Source organism: Garra rufa, chromosome 4 (assembly GCF_049309525.1).
Source record: "Garra rufa chromosome 4, GarRuf1.0, whole genome shotgun sequence".
Taxonomy (NCBI): domain Eukaryota; kingdom Metazoa; phylum Chordata; class Actinopteri; order Cypriniformes; family Cyprinidae; genus Garra; species Garra rufa.
Genome location: NC_133364.1, coordinates 24,966,732 through 24,986,477, shown reverse-complemented (window position 1 = coordinate 24,986,477; position 19,746 = coordinate 24,966,732). Strand labels below are relative to the sequence as shown.

At 37.9% G+C, this 19,746-nt stretch overlaps 1 protein-coding gene across 1 annotated transcript in view; it reads right to left on the bottom strand.

The window, feature by feature from the left end:
* The window catches only part of trhde.1 (thyrotropin releasing hormone degrading enzyme, tandem duplicate 1), a 132,420-nt gene extending 116,513 nt beyond the window's left edge, over nt 1-15,907 (bottom strand). Inside the window, exons 1-3 of the mRNA XM_073838893.1 lie at nt 14,876-15,907; nt 11,558-11,831; nt 1,004-1,130 (exon numbers count right to left, since the gene is read on the bottom strand). Of these exons, the coding sequence (XP_073694994.1) occupies nt 1,004-1,130; nt 11,558-11,831; nt 14,876-15,564 (1,090 nt within the window). The 5' untranslated portion in view covers nt 15,565-15,907. The remainder of the gene's footprint in view (nt 1-1,003; nt 1,131-11,557; nt 11,832-14,875) is intronic.
* Nucleotides 15,908-19,746: the final 3,839 nt, after the last annotated feature.

The following is a 19,746-nucleotide window of genomic DNA, read 5'->3' as shown; positions in this document are numbered from 1 at the left end:
GTGTGTGTGTGTGTGTGTGTGTGTGTGTGTGTGTGTGTGTGTGTGTGTGTGTGTGTGTGTATGTGTGCACCTGGTATTCATCACGTTGTGGGGACCAAATGTCCCCACAAGGATTGGAATACCAGTAGATTTTGACCTTGTGGGGACATTTCTCAGGTCCCCATGAGGAAACAGGCTTATAAATCATGCACAATGAGTTTTTTTGAGGAAGTAAAAGTATGCACAATCTCCTGTGAGGGCTAGGTTTAGGTGTAGGGTAGGTGTAGGGCCATAGAAAGTACGGTTTGTACAGTATAAAAACCATTACGCCTATGGAATGTCCCCATAAAACATGTAAACCCAACATGTGTGTGTGTGTGTGTGTGTGTGTGTGTGTGTGTGTGTGTGTGTTTGCAAACAGAGCAAATGCATTCCAAAAAGCATTTAAGAGAGTAAGGAAATATCAAATGCACACTCAAATACACACTTCCATGCAAACGCACAACCACACAAATTCATAGAGGAAGTGAGCAGGCGGGGGAGGAGAGTGACAGACAGACAGAAGCCCAGAGAGATTGATGACTATATTCAAATGAATACATAGAACTGACAGGAACCCAATGGAGCGAAACACTGGCACAGAGAGAGTCTGGTGTGAGCCAGTCCGGCACAAGCACACTCACACTTAAAACTACATACTGTACAGTAGCACACACATCAATACAGCGACTAACGCACACTTTAACACCACACGCGTGACGTGTGCTCTAATTCCCTAGACAAAACACAACCACCAAAGGCTTAAAATGCTTTAAGGATCAATAAACGCAAGAACTGAGTGGCTACTGACACTCCTTCACCTTTGTACACAGGCACAAAACAGGAAGTCACACGGAACTGGCCGGCACTACAAGCGGAACAATGAAAAATCATCTGGTTTCCCATGAGAAGAACATTTATGGGCTGTTTCAAAAGCATCGCTGAAGCCAGACAAAGCCGAAAGACATTTCAACACCAGTCTTACCTAATTTAGGGAGGGAATATTTGACTTTGAAGTAATCCTGGTAAAACTGCAAGAGTCTCTTGGTGATGTGTAAAGCGTAGTCCCCCGATCCGCTCTGGATGGCATCAGGTCTGGCGTACAGCCGAATCTACAACAACGCAAAACATAAGAACAGAGAGAGAGAACAAAAGTCAAAGTGTGTCAGGTGTTGAATGAACTCTTGTACGGCTCTGGGGTTTTTTTCCTAACCCGAATTCCCTCAAGGATAACGGTTGTGGACTTGAAAGATTAAGTTCCAAGAGTAATCCACGGTGAACATATCTGCCAAATGCCTTCATCTGGCTTGTGAATTTTGCATTTGTCTTTCAAGTATACTTTTCTCCACCTCTCATCCACTGAGCAAGGCATTAAAACATATTACTGTCACCTACTCCGCAAGTAAAAATCCTTTCATTTTCTTCACAGACTATAAGAAGATGAGCTTCAATATTCTTTGTTTTTCAATACAAAATTTCCAGTTACAAACTACACTACCAAAAACCCTGAAGAGTGATCTAACAATCAGAAAACTTGCATTTACCTAGAAAATGGGAATCAGTTTAGCAGTCTAGTCCACTTCTTTAAAGCAGTGAAAATGACACAAAAATAAAACTAATGAACATTTTGTGGCTCATTCACTCATAAAAGATGTAGACTTGTTCCTTCCAGTTTTCATATACTCAAAATCAAATCAAAGTTTGTCATTTTTTGATTCACCTCAGAGCTGGTTGGTTTGATACATGGCTTCATCTTTTATTGAACAACTCATTTCAAATCCTTATCGCCTGATTGAAAAAAAATATTTCCAGAGCCAAGGCCACTGAAAAAGTATGTAGCCTGTTCTACTGGAGTTATGGTGCCTTTAAGTGAACTGATTGCACTTTCATAAACCATAATGTTATTGGACTGGAGCTGCTGAAAACCTCCTCCATGTATTTATGTTTAAAATTTAATTATTTCCATCAATTGTAAGCCAGCTGTTTAATAAAACAGCATTTTAGACATCTGTCTTTGGAAACAAATTAGATTCCAGTGAAAAGACAAAGCATTTGCATTATTCTGAACTATTAAAAGCGTGTGAGAGAGAGAGAAAGAAAGAGAGAGAGAGGAGAGAACAAGTGTGAGCGAGAAGGTGTCTGAGGTGTGACTCTGTGGGAAATGTATTCCCACAGTAAAAATGATCTTGGACTCTTTTAGCCGAAGGCTGATGCATGGCACGGTTTTCTGAACGGGCATCCATCTAGTCAGAATGAATGTCCTCCTACACTAACAGAGTTACAGTGCAAAACAAGCAGAAGGAAAGGCTTTGTTTCAGAGCCTGGCAGCAATGCACATTGAATTATGTGTTGTTTACCTCACATGTTGCTGGTGTATCGATCAGCTCTATGTCTGATATAAAGATAAATGGGCGGCATTTAGGGCTGCGGAAATGACTCAAAACTCAATCAAATCAATGTGATTTTAAAACAACCTGTAATTAGACAAAGCGCTCAAGTTGACAATCAAGAGACGCTTCATTAATCAGCCAGTGCGGAGATTGTTCAATCTGACTGCTTTATTTGTTTGGTTTTGTTGAAGGCAGCTTGACAGAGACATAAATGGGGTTAATTGAACTTTAATAGAGACTCTCCATGAGCGGCTGCTCAACATTGATTTACTAACAAGCTCTTTCTGATGAAAAGATGAAGCTTTAGTCAACACGCTCAGCACTTGACCTGATATTAACAACCTTTTGAGATGTGTTCTATATATGCGTGTCTGCATGTCAGAGATACTTCAGGCGCTTTACAATTCATTTCTCTATTCTAGCTAGTCACCAGCTTGTGGTTTAACAGCTTAACCAGAACCAAACCAGCTGGGCATTCATGCTGGTATAAGTTGGTATTTCAACTGTAAAACCTTCAAAGCATTTGTATTCTACAGCTAAAGTCATGATTTTGTCCATTAAATGCACTAAACATCTTTTTTGATCAGACTGAGTAATTTCATGAATACGTAATGAGCATATTTAGTATAGTGGTCTTGAATTTTGATTAGATATTACAAGAACATTTTAATGATAAGATAAATAAAAAGTGACTGACACTAACAGTAGATTTAATAATGGCTGCTACGGTGCTATGAATCATGTTGTGAAATATGATTCTTTAAATGAATTAATTAACCACTTTCTCTTATTTTAGCACTTAAGACACCAAGTAAAAATTCATAGGCTCTATATATATTTCTACAAAACTGAGAAAAAAAACATACCTATATGTACGAATCACTGCTGTTTCCAGTTGAAATGAACACTAGAGGCAGTAAACATATTCCTTTTTACACAAAGTATGATTTACACACAGAGTTTCCATTAATAAAGCCTAATTTTTACACAATTACTACTACTACTTTACCCACCATTCTCTGAATTTCACATTGAAACTGCTACGAATGTATTTTCAATGAGCCTGGGTTGTAAAACTTGGTCGGAAAGGGAAACTCTTGAGTATTTTTTTGTGTCAGAAATCATGAGTGTGAAGGGCCTGAGGGTTAAATTGTAACGTGTGACGCACTACAGAGAGTCCAGTGGTCAATACAGGTGAAACAAAGGTCACGTTCACTAAAACAGATGTGTGTGTGATGATGAGGACTCAGCATTATTCACATACAGCAGCAGGTTGACTAAACCCTGTAGGCTGGTAAAGAGAAATGATCCATGATGAAACAAACGATCCGAGCTCAGACTTCAAATCATTTTGGAGAGCGGGCCACAGACGGCACGATCATTTACTGTCTGGTTCGGGAAATACATTTTTTTCTGTGGGTTAGACATCACTCTCAGAGGTTGCGGAATATACAGAGTTGTATCTGAAATGGTTTGGTCATAACTGGACATAAAGTGAGGTATGGAGCATAACAGTTAAATTGAATTAATTCAAAATTGCAAGTTATACTAGTCTTAATGGAGCATTCAAGTTACAATCTGATTTTATAGCAGAACAACCGATAAAAATCAACAATTAGCAGTAATGTTCATGTTAATGGAGTAGATTTTGTGAGGGATTGTTTAAGACTGTAGCCAAACGAAGCACCTCTAAACCAATGAGCTGAACCACTTACATTCCCATCAAACTGAATGAGCTGCTCCACACCTAAACCGAACCAATAAACAAACAGAAACAGAACCAATAAACAAATATACCAAACACCCAAGGATACAGAAAAATACCAAACAAAACCTTTAAACTAAGAGAACAAAGACATAAAATCTTTTAGCAAGCAGGACCAATAAACAACACCCAAGAGAAAAAAAACAAGTGGAAAGAAAGTAACAAAACAAAAATCAAAACAAAACTATTAAACAAATACAAGATCTAAAGAGAATCAATAAATAAACAGAGCGTCCAAACAGAACCAAGAAACAAAAATGCCAAACACCCAAGCAGAGCCAAAAACACACTAATAAACAAAACTGCTACAAAACTGTCTAACAAACATATCCAAACAAGATCTAAACAGAACCAACAAATAAACAGAACCAAATAACAAATACAGGAAATTATTAAACAGAACCTTTAAACTAAGAGAACAAAGATCCTAATTAAATAATTTAACAAACAGGACCAATAAATAATACCTAACAGGAAGACAGTAGGTAGTCTCTAACAAAACAAAAAACAAAACAAAACTATTAAAGAAACAAATCTAAGATCTAAACTGACTATAGACTATAATAAAACAGCATTTAAACAAACAAAACCTATTAAACTAACAAAGCAAAAATCCAAAAACAATAAAAATTTGAATGAATTATTTAAATAGATTGTTTGAACGAATGATTCAATGAAAGTTTTTTTAATGGTTTTAAGATTTGTAATGTTTTTTAAAGACGTCTCTTCTGCTCACCTGCATTTATTTGATCTAAAATGCAGCAAAAGCTGCGATATTGTGAAATATTTGTACTATTTAAAATAACTGCTTTCTCGATCACTTGAATGAATGATTCAGTGACAAACAAAAATTTTATATACTACCTAGTGGCAAAACATTGTAAATCAACAAACGTTATTTGAACCACCAATTTGAAGCGAAACTACTTTAAAAAGGTGATTTGCTCCATTCGCTACCATAGACATCAGTGTTTATATCCTGACTATAAACTTTTATCCCAGTACTTCTGTGATAATATTAATGATCGTTAGACCTAATACTGTGTGGTTTGAAAAGCAGTTTCATACCGACTGCGCAAACACAGATTTGAATGTTACAATAAACTGACAAAGGTTTAATAGTCACAGACAAATTGTCTGAAATAAGATTAAGTGGGTGTTTGAATTGCAATCGCAATCTTTTAATGATTAATTGTGCAACTCAACTTTAAACTAAACAAAAATCCAAACAAAACACTAAACAAACACAACCAAGTTCTAAACAGAACCAAACAAACATGCCAAACACTCAAGCAGAGCCAAAAAACAAACAAAATAAAAACCCTTTAAACTAACAGAACAAAAATCCAAACGAAACCATTAAACAAACAGAACCAAGATCAAAACAGAGCCAACATTCAAAGACAACCAAATAACATAGGCCTACCAAACACAGAACATTTAAACACAAAAAAAAAAAAAAAAATCCAAACAAAGCCATTCAACAAACAGAACCAAGCTCTGAACAGAACAAAAACCCAAACGCAACCATTAAACAAACAAAACCAACATCCAAGCAGCCAATAAAAAAAACTAAAACAACAAACAGAGACAACAAACAAACAAAACAAGTGAAATTTGGTTCTATCCATCAGGATTTAATTGAACAAATGGATGGAAACATGTTAGGCTATAATATTACTGGATATTATTTTTTCTTCTCCCAAGCAACCTTGTTTACATTACAAGAAAAGCAATTTCAGAGGCAGACAGAATTATTAAATTAGGATGAAAGATTATGACAACAAACCTATTTCTTCAGAAAAACATACACTAATGAATCCTGTACAATTATGTGCATGTGTAGTGAAAAGTATTATGAATAGTATTTCATTTTGTCATTAATATAGAGATAACAGGCCATAAGAAAGTTCCTAAAGGCACTTATAATGTTATTAGTTTATCCTTAAACTCATCTCACTAATCATTTTTTACTTTTTGCATTATTGTTTGCCCTTAATGCTTGTAATGTACTTATTTAACTGAAAAGAATTGTAAAAAAAAAACACCCATATATATAATATTTTTCACCATGGCTCATTAAATCCAAAAATACAAATATAAAGGTTGTATAGTTGTACTTTAGGTTAGATGGCATCAACAAACAAGCCTGCAGTTCTGAGGAAACACAATCTCAGGCATCATTACTCCACTAAACATGCGGAGCATTATGCTGGATGTGAGGAAAAGATGATCGAATCGAATAATAACATCAATAACTGTATAACTGTGGCAATAAATGTATATAGTTAAATTCATTGCTGTAAAAACTCAAAGTAAAACTGTTCAACTGCCCCCCAATGGAGAACGCCACCTGGCTCGGGTAATTTGGGTTAGAGACCCCTCACCTAGAGCCTTAAAAACTGTAATACATTATGCCCAACCAACTGCTGCAGGGCCTGACGTGATTTCCGCACACGTGTGTGTGGTAGATCAGTGTTTCCCATAAACCCAGAGTAATAACTCCACTCTCCTCTCCAACGTTCCTCTCCCACGATCTTTTCTCTCGCACAGCCGACTCTTTATGATAAATGGTGCAAAGGGGCTACCCCGCCGCTTTAATGTGATTGATGGGGGATGCTAGCGCGCGGCTAACCGCTACAAGGCGCAGTGTGGGTATAAGTGCCCCAGATAGAAGCACACACTACAGTCAGCAGTGATATAAAGGAGAGCGCGGTCATGCTGAAGGAGATCAGATTAATTACACTAATATGAGGAGGAGGCCGGCCAAGGGCACACAGTAGGAACCACTGAGGAAGCCGTCAGGAAGTGTCTAATATGACAACAGGGCTTTGACTGAACGTGATATCAGTAACACAGTGCATAAACCGTGTCTCTCTATTGGCAGACAGATGATGCCGCTTTGACTGTGAGGTTTCAGTGCCAAAAAAATAACCTTTTAAATGATACAGCGGACATTATCTTAATAACTGAATTCCACATAAAACATGTTCAACACAATCCTGGACATGAGTATAAGTGGAAACCATTTGCACACATGACTACTTTCCTTTTAAAAGCAGTTATATGACTTTGTAGACACTGGACTAATGTTAGTGGAGACCAGCCTTTCCATTACCGTTTATCCACTTTGTAACCATTATATAGACAATATAAACTTACAGTAAGCGTCATATAAACATAACCACTGTGAGCCAGATAAAAGCTCTGTTCCAAACCTTGTTGTCTCGGCAGCTGCCTTCTAAGGGAGCATCATAATCGAGATGGAACCTCAACTACTGTATATAAACACACATTAGACTCATTTCACAAGCTATTCAATACACTAATGAACACAAATATTGGGTAATCAATTTATGAGGTTAAACTATCTCATCGATACTTTTTAGTATTTAATGAAATGTATTTACTTATTTATCGAGGACGCTTTAAATTGATCAGAAAAACGATAAAGACATGTATAATGTGTTCTATTTCAGATAAATGCTGTTCTTCTGAACTTTCTATTCATCAAAGAAACATTTACACTCAGCTGTTTTCAACATAATAATAATAAACGTTTTTTTGAGCAGCAAATCAGAATATTAGAATGGATATTAGAGGATCATGTGACTGGAGTAATGATGCTAAAAATTCAGCTTTGAAATCACAGGAATAAATTATATTTTAAAATACATTCAAATTGAAAACAGTTATTTAAAATAGTAAAAATATTTCAAAATATTACTGTTTTTGCTGTACTTTGAATCAAATAAATGCAGGCTTGGTGAACAGAAGTACGGTGCCCGCCAGGGGACACCTTCGGTTCACTTATGTTTGTCGTGGCCACGACATAATATCACGTTCCCACGAGTTAATATGACGTTCCCACGACTTAATATCTCGTGGCCACAACATAATATCATGTTCCCACGAGTTTATATGTCGTGGCCACGACAAACATAAGTGAACCGAAGGTGTCCCCTGGCGGGCACCGTACAGAAGAGAAAAAAAAAAACACACACAACACATTAAAAATCGTCCTGTTCAGAAACATTTGACCGGTAGTGTAAATATTTTACATACTTTAAATACTTGTTCCATTACTCAATAAATTAGCATTTTTAAGCAAATCACTTGAATGAATGATTCACTGACAAATACATTTTATATACTACCTAGTGGCAAAACATTGTAATCAACAAACGTTATTTGAACTGCCAATTTGAATCGAAACTACTTTAAAAAGGTGATTTGCTCCATTTTGATCGCTACCATAGACATCAGTGTTTATATCCTGACTATAAACTTTTATCCTAGTACTTCTGTGATAATATGAATGATTGTAAGACAGACATAATACTGTGTGGTTTGAAAAGACTATTCGTGAAGCAGTTTCATACCAACAGCGCGAACACAGATTTGAATGTTACTATAAACTGTCAAAGTTTAACAATATACAGTGCCCTCCACTAATATTGGCACCCTTAGTAAATATGAGCAAAGATGACTGAAAATAAATCTGCATCGTTTATCCTTTAGATCTTTCATTCGAAAAATTCACAAAATTCTAACCTTCCATTGAAGTAAAACGATGGAAAATGGGGGGGAAATCTCAATATGAAATAAATGTTTTTCTCTAGTTCACGCTGGCCACAATTATTGGCACCCCTAAAATTTTGTCTAAGTAAAATATCTCTGAAGTATATTCCCATTAATATAATTTTAGCACACCACGGTGGCTAGGAGTATAAAATTGTCCAGCCATGACTTTGTTCCACAGGATTATAAATATGAGGAACACAAAAGCCAAATTCCCTTAATCACCCATCACAAGAAGTAAAACCAAAGAATGTAGTTCTGATGTGCAGAACAAGTTTGTTAAGCTTCACAAAATAGAAAGTGGCTGTAAGAAAAGAGCTAAAGCATTGAAGATCCTCATTCCCACCATCAGGGCAATAATTAAGAAGTTCCAATCAACTAAAGATGTTACAAATCTGCCTAGAAGATGACGTGTGTCTATATCATCCTAATGCACGATAAGGAGGAGAGTTCGAGTGGCCACCCAAAAACAAACTCCACCATATTCACTTGTCAGACATGATTGGAACTTCAAACAAGACTGGCTTCTATGGTCAGATGAAACTAAAAATGAGCTTTTTGGCAACTAACCCTCCAGATAGTTTTGGTGCAGACAGGGATAAAAAAGTACCCCATGCTCATGGTTAAAAATACTGCAAGGTCTTTAATGTTGTGGACCTATTTTTCTGCCGGAGGTCCTAGACATCTTGTTTAGATACATGGCAGATAAAAAAAAATCTAAACCTGGCTGCCTCTGTTAGAAATCTTATAATGGGCCATGGTTGCATCTTCCAGCAGGACAATGATCCAAAACAAACATCAAAATCAACACAAAATTGTGTCACTGAGCACAGAATGAAGCTTCCACCATGGCCGTCCCAGTTCCCTGACCTGAACCCTGTATAGAAACTGAAGAGAAGAAGCACCAACATGAAGCTGGGAAGAGAGAGATTCTGGAGAATCTAGAGAGATTCTGTTTGAAGGAATGGTCTCTGATCTCTTGTCAGGTGTTCTCCAAACTCATTAGACATTGTTGGAGAAAACTCAGAACTGTTATCTTGGGAAAAGGACGTTGCAATCATTAGGTGCCAATAATAGTGGCCAACGTGAACTAGAGAAAAACATTTATTTCATGATGAGATTTCACCCCTAGGTTCTGTTGTTTTATTTCAATGACAGGTTAGAATTGTGTGAATTATTTGAATGAAAGACCAAAAGGATAAATTATGCAGATTTTTTTTAACATCCACCTTTGCTCATATTTACCAAGGGTGCCAATATTAGTGGAGGGCACTGTATATATATATATATATATATAACAATATATGCAAATATAACAATTTAAAATAACTGTTTTCTATTTAAATATATTTTAAAATGTACTTAAATGTACTTTTTGCTGAATTTTCAGCATCGTTACTCCAGTCTTCAGTGTAACATGATCCTTCAGAAATCATTCTAATATGCCAATTCGGTGCTCAAAAACGTTATTATCAAGTGTTGGAAACAGTTTTGCTGCTTAATATTTTTTGGAAACCATGATGCATTTTTTCAGGATTCTTTGATGAATAGAAAGATCTTAAGAACGGCATTTATTTGAATTCTAAACCATCTGTAACCTTATAAATGTCAATTTAACGCATACTTAGAAAAACATACTGATCCCAAACCTTGGGTAGGGAATATTCTAGTACATATTGATGATTTTCTCTCTGCTTATTTGCCATTTTGAATTGATTTATTACTAAACTCTGTGCAATGCATTCTGGGATTGTCTTCACTTTGAAACATACATAAAAGGCTGCCTTAGAATTTGGCAAATGAGGCATCTTGCAGCCAGAATACCTCCTACAAAAGCATCTGCAGTGCCTTAAAAAGCTTCTCACTGGGTTTTAAAAAAAATCTTGAATAATAAAATCTGTTTCTAACAGTGGCGATTTCTTTAAGACTGCAAGGGAAGCTCAGCTTCCCCTCTAATGTCACAAAATTAATGGTTAAATTACGTACTATTGTATTAACATTTTATTGACTAAAAATGCGTTAGAAAACGTTCATCTCAAAGACGAGTTCATTCAGAATCAGTTAGATATAGCAGGTCGGCTGACTTGATTTTCTTCTCATACATTCCCGTAGCGTCACAGTGCATTTCCCCATTGAAGCCCAGCGTCCATTGACTTCAATGGGGCTGCTTTGAACGTTTTTTTTCAGTGCTTTGAAACTAGACGGTCATTGGATAAACGCTGCGATTATGTCCCGACCACGGACGCTCAGCGTCTCTGGGGGTGAATGAGGAGTGGGCTGGCCTGGACTCCGAGCTTCTGCGTGATGATTGGAAGGTCTGTCGAAAGATTGCATCTCCTTTTGACTGACAGCGATTTTGTACTATAAAGAATCGCTGAAGCTATTAGCGGCGCGCTCAGTCCCATCGTGGATTTCTCAAGTTCAGTCGAAATAAAAACTGCTGCAACCTATTTCTTTATATTTGCTTGGCGAAATTGCTTGATTTTCATCATACATTTCACACAATACACCACATTCCTTGTTTCACTTTTACAGAGTTTAATATTTTTTTTAGATCGTTCATTCATTCATTCATATAGTAGGCTAGGCTAGCGTCGTGGGTGAAACTGCACACGAAAAGTCACTGGAAAAGACGCCTAGTTGGTACAACAGGGTCACAGACCATTTTCTTGAAAAGGAACGTAGGGCAGAATTTACTTTTAAATAAATAGACAATTTTATGATGTAGGCCGAAAATGAGCTTCCCCTATTTGACAGACCAGTAGCCGCCACTGGTTTCTAACTATGAGTTTTGGGGACTCACCACAACTCCATTGTCTGTAACTGCTTCTCTATAGGTGAAGTTGCACACGGCCCAGGCCAGGTAGTACGTTGACATGCGGGGCGTCCTGGAGAAATGGTTGGTCACCCATCCGTCCTCATCAGACGTTGAGGCTTCCACTGGCATGTTGGACAGGGACTGATACGAGCTCTCGTGTTTCAGACTCACTCTGAATGTGGCTTTATAGATGGGCTCATCGAAACATGGGAAGGCCTTTCTAGCGTGAGTCGGTGAGAACTGCGTCACTGCGAGAAACCTGCAGAATAACACCAGGAATAAGAACATGAGAAAGAGGTAAGATGAAAGAAATCTCTGGAAATATATTCTATTTAAATAGCCCACAAGTCTTTTCACCTGAACTTCATTAAATTGGTTGTCACATGACTTTCCTGAATTCAAATTAGCTCTGACTGCCATCCCTGAACTCATCGCTGTGCATTTTTATCACACTAATGAGCTTCCTGGTGTGAAGATGGACAAAACCGATCCGGCTTTTTGAACCACAGCAACTAAATCACTTCAAATGACAACATATCATAAATTAGACTAGAATTACTAAACAAAAATAATGATACATCTGTCACAGCTGTGAACATTAATCCCATCTGTGACAGTACAAGTCAACAAATTGACAGCGTGAACTAATTTAGATGACAAGGAAATAATAAAAAGCTGTCAAATTAATCTTACATGTAGTTGGATTGGTAAATTTTAAGTGAAGCATTAATAATCTACATTTAGACACATTTACCACATCAGAGTCTGAATATCATTGTGGGATTTTCTATTAAAGTTAGAGGCAGGAAAAGCATGAGCTGCATTCTAGAAAGCTGCATTAATGGATATTAAAGCTCAACTCAAACATCACAAAGGCTTTGGCCACCCACAGCATGACCAGCAGATGGAGGAGGAGGGTTTTCTGCTCCTGCATTTCTGTCACAACTTTTTACTCTCATTAGCAGCCATTCATGCAGTAACAATCTATAATGAGTCTATAATGTCCCATCTGTTTACCTCCTCTGCGTTTCACCATTTATAGATTCTAGTAGCATTTAAACATCTTAACAATATTTAAAGATCACAGTTGAGACGCAGGTAGGAGGTGATGAGAAATCAGACGACTAACAGACATACACACAGGAGGAGATTTTACAAGGACTTCAGAGTGAAAACCCTGCAGGGAAACACATGGAGGTGTTTGAGTTTGTCGTCTAATGTGACACGGCTGTACCAGAAAATGTGTGAAGGATGAAGGAAAAACTGTTCAATCTCTAAAACGACTAGACGATCATATGTTAGTTTGAAGTGAACGAACAACACAGTTCATGTGCCCACATCTAACTACATAAACAAGGGTATTTTCTCAATTCGGCGAGATCCCCGCCGTTCAGCGTTCACAAATATACAAGCAGCCAGCAGGCGCTGATTACACTAAACTCAATGATCTTCACAACCTGTGGAGCTCTGAGCTGCTGCAGGATGCTGTCTGAACATCAGCATGCTGAATTTATCTCAAAAGTGCTCTTTAGTGGATCTTACAATGTCAGCACCTCACTTTGTGCTGAATCAAAATGGGTTTGATAAAGAATTGTTACACTGAGCCCTCAGCATGCTGTTTTACAGCTGAAAGGAGGAAGAAGTCCAGCAGTTATTGCCAAGATAGACAGACAACAGGTGGATGGACAAAAGATCTATGAAGTGTGTCCATGAAAGCGATCCCTTCGGGGTAAAACAAGGTTTAAACATGTCTCAAATGCAGGAAAACCTGGGGCAAAGATTCAAACATGAGCCATTTTTTCCCTCAGAGGACAAGGAGTCAAAAGCCAGAAAACAAGAAATAGATTTTCAGAGCTGTCTGACTGAAATCAACATGAATATGAGGCAGTAAACGGCTGTAAGACACAAGATATGAGCTTCTGATAAGAGCTAAATCATATGATATTGGGTGATCTGACAGTTTTCAAATATTAAAATGAATTAGTTTAAACATTGGCACATTTGAACAGAACACCTTAATCTAACCGTCTAATCTCACTTTTTATATGTTGATGCATTACAGTAATAACTGCATAAATAGTCAAGATAATGCTACACAAGAGGGTTATTTTAATGTAAATCAAACTCTGTGAATTTATGAATGTTTAGCACTGTGCTGTAAACCTTCCCACAGTCACGTGCGAGTCTCAGTGTCTGACAGTAAATGAATCATTGAGTGTCGCGTTAGACACAGCTGTGATTTCAATACCCAGTGGTTTGACTAGCGTTCAGATCAACTTGACCTCTGAACTCTCTAAACACTGAGGAACAGTTACTGTCCGAGACAAAGATGTCAAAATTACATGCAGACAGATAGATAAGAATGATAGATTAGGAGTTACAGTTGAACTGCCTAACCTGGATTTAAAGCTGATAATAGAACCAGATTTATCAAAATGATATCTTGTTTGTTTTCTCACATGCTGTGATAATATTTGGAAACAGCATAATTTTTAGTCTTGACAGTTGTGTTTGTAGAGCTTATCACCTCTGTGTTGTACTTGACACTTTACTGACATCCTGACATCTGCACTTCACATGTTACTGTGACAATACAATTTTAAGAAGGAATTGTGAGAACACCAACAAATTAAAGACATCCTTTCAAAACTTACTATGGCAAGAAGATTTTCATCCAAAATGCAATGGTTGCTACTGCTTTTAGTCTCCATTTAAATAATATAATCCCATATTCAAACGTGGTTTTGAGGTAGAGAACAAATACTAAAATCATTAGATTTTGGTGAAAACTATCGTAAATACTAGTTAGAATAAATTAAGATAATTACAAAATAAGACCCGTTGGTTACTAAGATACTAATAAACAACATATCAATGTCAGGCAGCATCAACATAACATGATTAACTCAACAATATCACTGACACAGTAATATCAATCTCACAAGAATGAATATTCAATGTGATCCTTACAGAAGTGTGTGCTTATTTTCATTCTCCCCTCAAAAAAATACCATTAAAACATGGTTACAATGTGAAAACTGTGGTAACATGGTGTCAGTGGGATTCTTACAACTTCTACACTATTTGAATGAGATCCCATATGAGTTTTACAGTAACATCTGCAGTAACTATATTTACTTTACTTTTGGTTACCATAGTACATTTCTGCGAAAGCAATTAGCCAAAAAAGAAGTGTTTAATTGCGCATATGAATGTCAGGCAGCATCAACAGTTCCCATGGTAACAGCAGAACATTATAACAACATATGAGAGAGTTTGATTCGGACACTGAAGAGCTTTTACCTTTTTTCTCCATTCAGCACATACGAGCTGCGGAAGAAGCCCAAGAGCTCGTGTTCAATGTGTGCGTGAAAAGTGATGTTGATCTTGTATGTTCTGAGGGGCTTCATCTCTCTGTGCAGCGCGATCACATACACCTGCTTGGGCTGGTAGTGGAAGCGGCGCTGAATCCTCATTGCGCCCGCCTTCTTACTGTCCGAATACACCAGCACTTTCTCCAGCTCCAGCCGGTCCGTGTGCAGCACTATCAACTTCGTGGGGTGGACGCATTCGAACTCAATGTTCACCTCGCCGGAGAAGGTGAAGTTCTCCATGTACACGATCAGTCGGAGGTCGTAGTGGCGCGGGCGCAGAGTGGCCGGTAAGCGCAGATGTCTCCAGGGCTGCTGGCCGTCCTCCGAGTCTCTGTGACTGATGTTCCCGTCCCGGGACTGTTTCCACTTACTGTTGCTGGAGCTGTTCGCGGCTAGAGCCCCGCTGCTCTCCGCAGCGCATCTTTCGAAGCTGACGCTGAGCGTGATGGCGATGGCCGTGACGATAATGAGGGTGAGGATGGAGATGGCGAAGCCCAGCACAAGTCTCTTATTTATCGTGATGTGCTGCTCGGTCGTCCGGGGACGGACCACCACGCTGTCGGCCCACTGATCGGTCAGAGCCCGTCCGTTCCTCATACTCGCGTCCTCGATTCCCATTATATGACGGATCAGATGTGTTTTATATTCATGATCAGCCTCCGTTCATGCGGTGCAGCTTCAAACTGCAGAGGATGAGCCAGCAGACTGATTTAAAGGCGAAAAATCAGAAAAGATCCTGCGAAATGCGTAAAGCATCGAATAGAACTGATGATCGATGACCTCGAGACTATATTCGCGTGAATCAGAAGTTCGTTCGGTCAGATGCTGGATCTCATCGAGTCCTACCGCACATCCATTCTTGCTCTGACATCAATCTGAAGTGGACGAAGGTCCAGCACCTGCTTCCTAAACAATCGCGAGTGTTGTGAGTATCTCTTAGCTCTGTTCATTTCTGCCTCCATCCTCATCCCCGTTTCTCTCTCTCTGATGCGTCCTTTCTCTCTCCCTCAGCCAGTAGGCTGAGCGCGCTCTCTCTCTCTTTCTCTTACTCTCTCTCTTTCAAAAATTCAGTCAAGTAATTCCGTCTAACTCATATGTTCAGTTAAATCACATTTAATTAAACACTGAAAATATTCAGACAGGCTGATGTGACTCTTCTTATTCACACTCATCGAAACTGCTGAGTTGCATGAATATTCAATAAAATAATGTAACTTAGACAAATTAAATAGAAAAACGACACACGCATTTGAGACATGTACATGTCAAAATCTTACAGCTGCGCTGTAAACGATTATTAAACATAACACAAATACATTAGAACATGTCCATTGTGTACTTTGACAACAAAAGCGTAAAACTGAGCTGCCCAACCCTGTTCCTGGAGATCTACCTACCTGCCTCAACACAGCTGTCTGTTATTATCAAGTGCTACCTACTGTAAGAGATTAATTAGCTGGTTCAGGTGTGTTTTTAATCAGGGTTGGAGTTGAACTTTGTAGGATGGTAGATCTTCAGGAACAGGGTGGGGCACCACTGGCGTAAAAGGTGGAGGTGTAATGATTAATTCAGTACTGAGGTTGTGTGGGGCAGTAAAATAAGTACATAAGCAAGTACACACTAGAAGTACATTTTGAGTACACGCAGAGTGTAATTACTGAAATGAAGCGGTTTAGTTTTGTGTAATAGTGTGCATTTCGGTGTATGTGTGGCTGGCCAGGGTTTCAATCTTATAAACCTAAATAATTAAGCATATTCATAATGTGAGCTGCAACTGTATAACAAAAAAAGAAGACCGCTGTCCATGGTGCTGAATCAAACAGGACTATCAAATCCGTTTCCTGTAAGATGTAATTTTGCACCATTAGTGCAGTAAATGGAATGTTTCCAAAGTCTTTCCACAAACTCTATGCCTCTAATGACTAGACCCACTAGAACTAAAAAAAACAGCATTTATTGATGTTTTCCACCTGTTCATCTAGCCTCCATCCTCAAAAGGCTTTCATGAGTGACCGTAACCCCACCTTCACATCTTCCCTCCTTATTTTCTCAGTACATCTGTCATTGTTTCATATAGAAAGACCAGCGGCGGCTCTTTGAACGAAGTGACGGCTCCAAACACCAAATAACACTCCCAATTTGCAGCCGTCGGCATGGCTGGTTAAACAGCACAGCGAGAGGAGAGCCGTGAGCGTGTGAAGAGACCCTTGAAGGAGCCAGGAGAGAGAATGCGAGGTGGAAAGATGACGGGGATAAAGCGAAAAGGAGAAAGGGGGCTTCTAGTTCAACCGATTTTATTCACATTTGAAATTCTCTAAACTAGAACAGGCAGGAAATGCATTTAGATTCCAATCCGATCAAGATCCTCTTCGCTCCCTTTACCTCTAAGGAATTTAAAAACTATTCTTATGAAATAATGGGGCTGAGATGGATCGTCCTTGAACGATTGCGAGATCTTCGGATCAAATGAAAATGGAAGTGTATTTAAAGAGAAAAATAAGCAATTTCCGTCTGGCATCTGAACACAAAAGCTTGTATCATGGTGTGTAAATGTGAGTGAACCATGTGCCTCCTGTTGAATGAAAACATATAACACAAGACCAATTTGGAGTGACTGTGAGGGGGGCTAATTGAATAAAAAAATATCAGTAAAATGTCCTTGAGGGCAGCTGCGACTGCCGGCGCATAGAGGGTCATTTTTTGCTGAGAGGAGAAAGATGAAGAGAAACACTCACTCTGAAAGAAAAAAAAAGAGAAAGAGAGAGAGGAAAAAACTAGATTTGGCAACTTTACAATATGAGCAACTACAAGCAGAGCAGAGACACATCGCCCCCTGCAGTTCACAAACAAAATTAGCATTTGCCAATCAAAACCAGTGGAACAGGAAAACCTGACTGACTCGATAAGCTTGCAGGACTTGATAATACCAATAATCATGATGAAGTTATAAAACGTTCTTTATTGTTCTCTCAGCTGCATATCACTGCGGAAGTGAAGTGAAGTTAAATATTTTGTTCCAGGACCTGCACAACCATAGGTTTGTCACTTCCATAAAAAAAACAGTCCATGTAGAACTCATAATTGCAACTTGTAAACTCAGATTTGCATGCATGCAAAAAAAAAAAAAATACTTTGAATGGCAGCGACTACAGCAGTAAAATGTAGTTTGGAATCTACGGTTAAAGTCAAAAGTTTACATACACCTTGCAGAATCTGCAAAATAATAATTATTTTACCAAAATAAGAGGGATCATACAAAATGCATGTTATTTTTTATTTAGTACTGACCTGAATAAGATATTTCACGTAAAATTTACATATTGTCCACAGGAGAAAGTTTACATGCACTTGATTCTTAATACAGTTTTGTTGCCTGAATGATCCACAGCTGTTTTTTAGTGATAGTTGTTCATGAGTCCCTTGTTTGTCCTGAACAGTTAAACCGCTGTTCTTCAGAAAAATCCTTCAGGTTCCACAAATTCTTTGGTTTTTCAGCATTTTTGTGCATTTGAACCCTTTCAAACAATGACTGTATGATTTTGAGATCCATCTTTTCACACCGAGGACAACTGAGAGACTCATATGCAACTATTACAGAAGGTTCTCTATTGCTCCAGAAGGAAAAACTATGCATTAAGAGCCGGAGGTGTAAACTTTTGAACAGAATGAAGATGGTGTAAATTTTTCATATTTTGCCTAAATATCATTTTTTTTTTTTTTTTCCATTTAGCACTGCCCTTCAGAAGCTACAGAAGATACTTACATGTTTCCCTGAAGACAAAATAATAACATTTATACTGATCTTCAATTTTACAAAGCTTTTACAAAAGCACAGTATTAAGAATCTATTGATTGGGGTCATTTTTTATCAATTTAACTATTATTTTCTCTTGTGGACTATATGTAAACGTCTTTTATGTGAAATATCTCAGTCAGGTCAGTACTAAATAAAAAATAACATGCATTTTGTATGACCCCTTTTATTTTGTTAAAATAATTCGCATTTTGCAGATTCTGCGAGGTGTATGCAAACTTTTGACTTCAACTGTACATTTTCACGTAAACTGACCACCAAGCACATCTTCATTTTTTTTTTTTTTGTTCAACCATCACGGAATGCAACGCACAGGATTGTGGGATATCAAAGGCAGCGAAGGATACATTTGGCTGCTTTCAAAAATTGATCAGAAGAAGGTATCTTAGGAGGCAAGAAGTGAAGCTAAAAATGAATTTAAATGTGCCTTGATGCCTTCCTACCTTGAAATTTGTCCTCCACTTTTCAGATGCAGCCTTCAGTTTCAACCTTACTCCAATGCACCTGTCTGTAATTATCAAGAAAACTTGAACACCTTGATTAGCTTCAGGTGTGTTTGATTAGGGTTGGAGATAAAATCTGAAATCTTTCCAGAAGCAGAGTTTGGAGACCCCTTTGGCATGCATTGTACACATTGAAAAACATCTTATCTATATATGTATAATCTATGTATAGGGATCAAAAAGCTCAAAGAAACTCTACTGTGACTTATAATTAATGATTTTGCTAGCTATTTTAATTTTACATGTTGTATTTTAACCATTTTAAAGGTGTGATCTACGAAACAGCTAACAGTTGAAGTGTGAAGTTTATCATTTGACTTTCACAGCTTCTTAATGTAACACAAACATTTCGTATTGATACCATGTGTAAATAGGTGACATAAATAAATTATTTTCAACATTTTGAATGCAGATGTAGTTATTTGGGTTTACTGTTAAGGTTACTATGTATCTATGTCCTGAATGTGTGGTGTCATAATAACG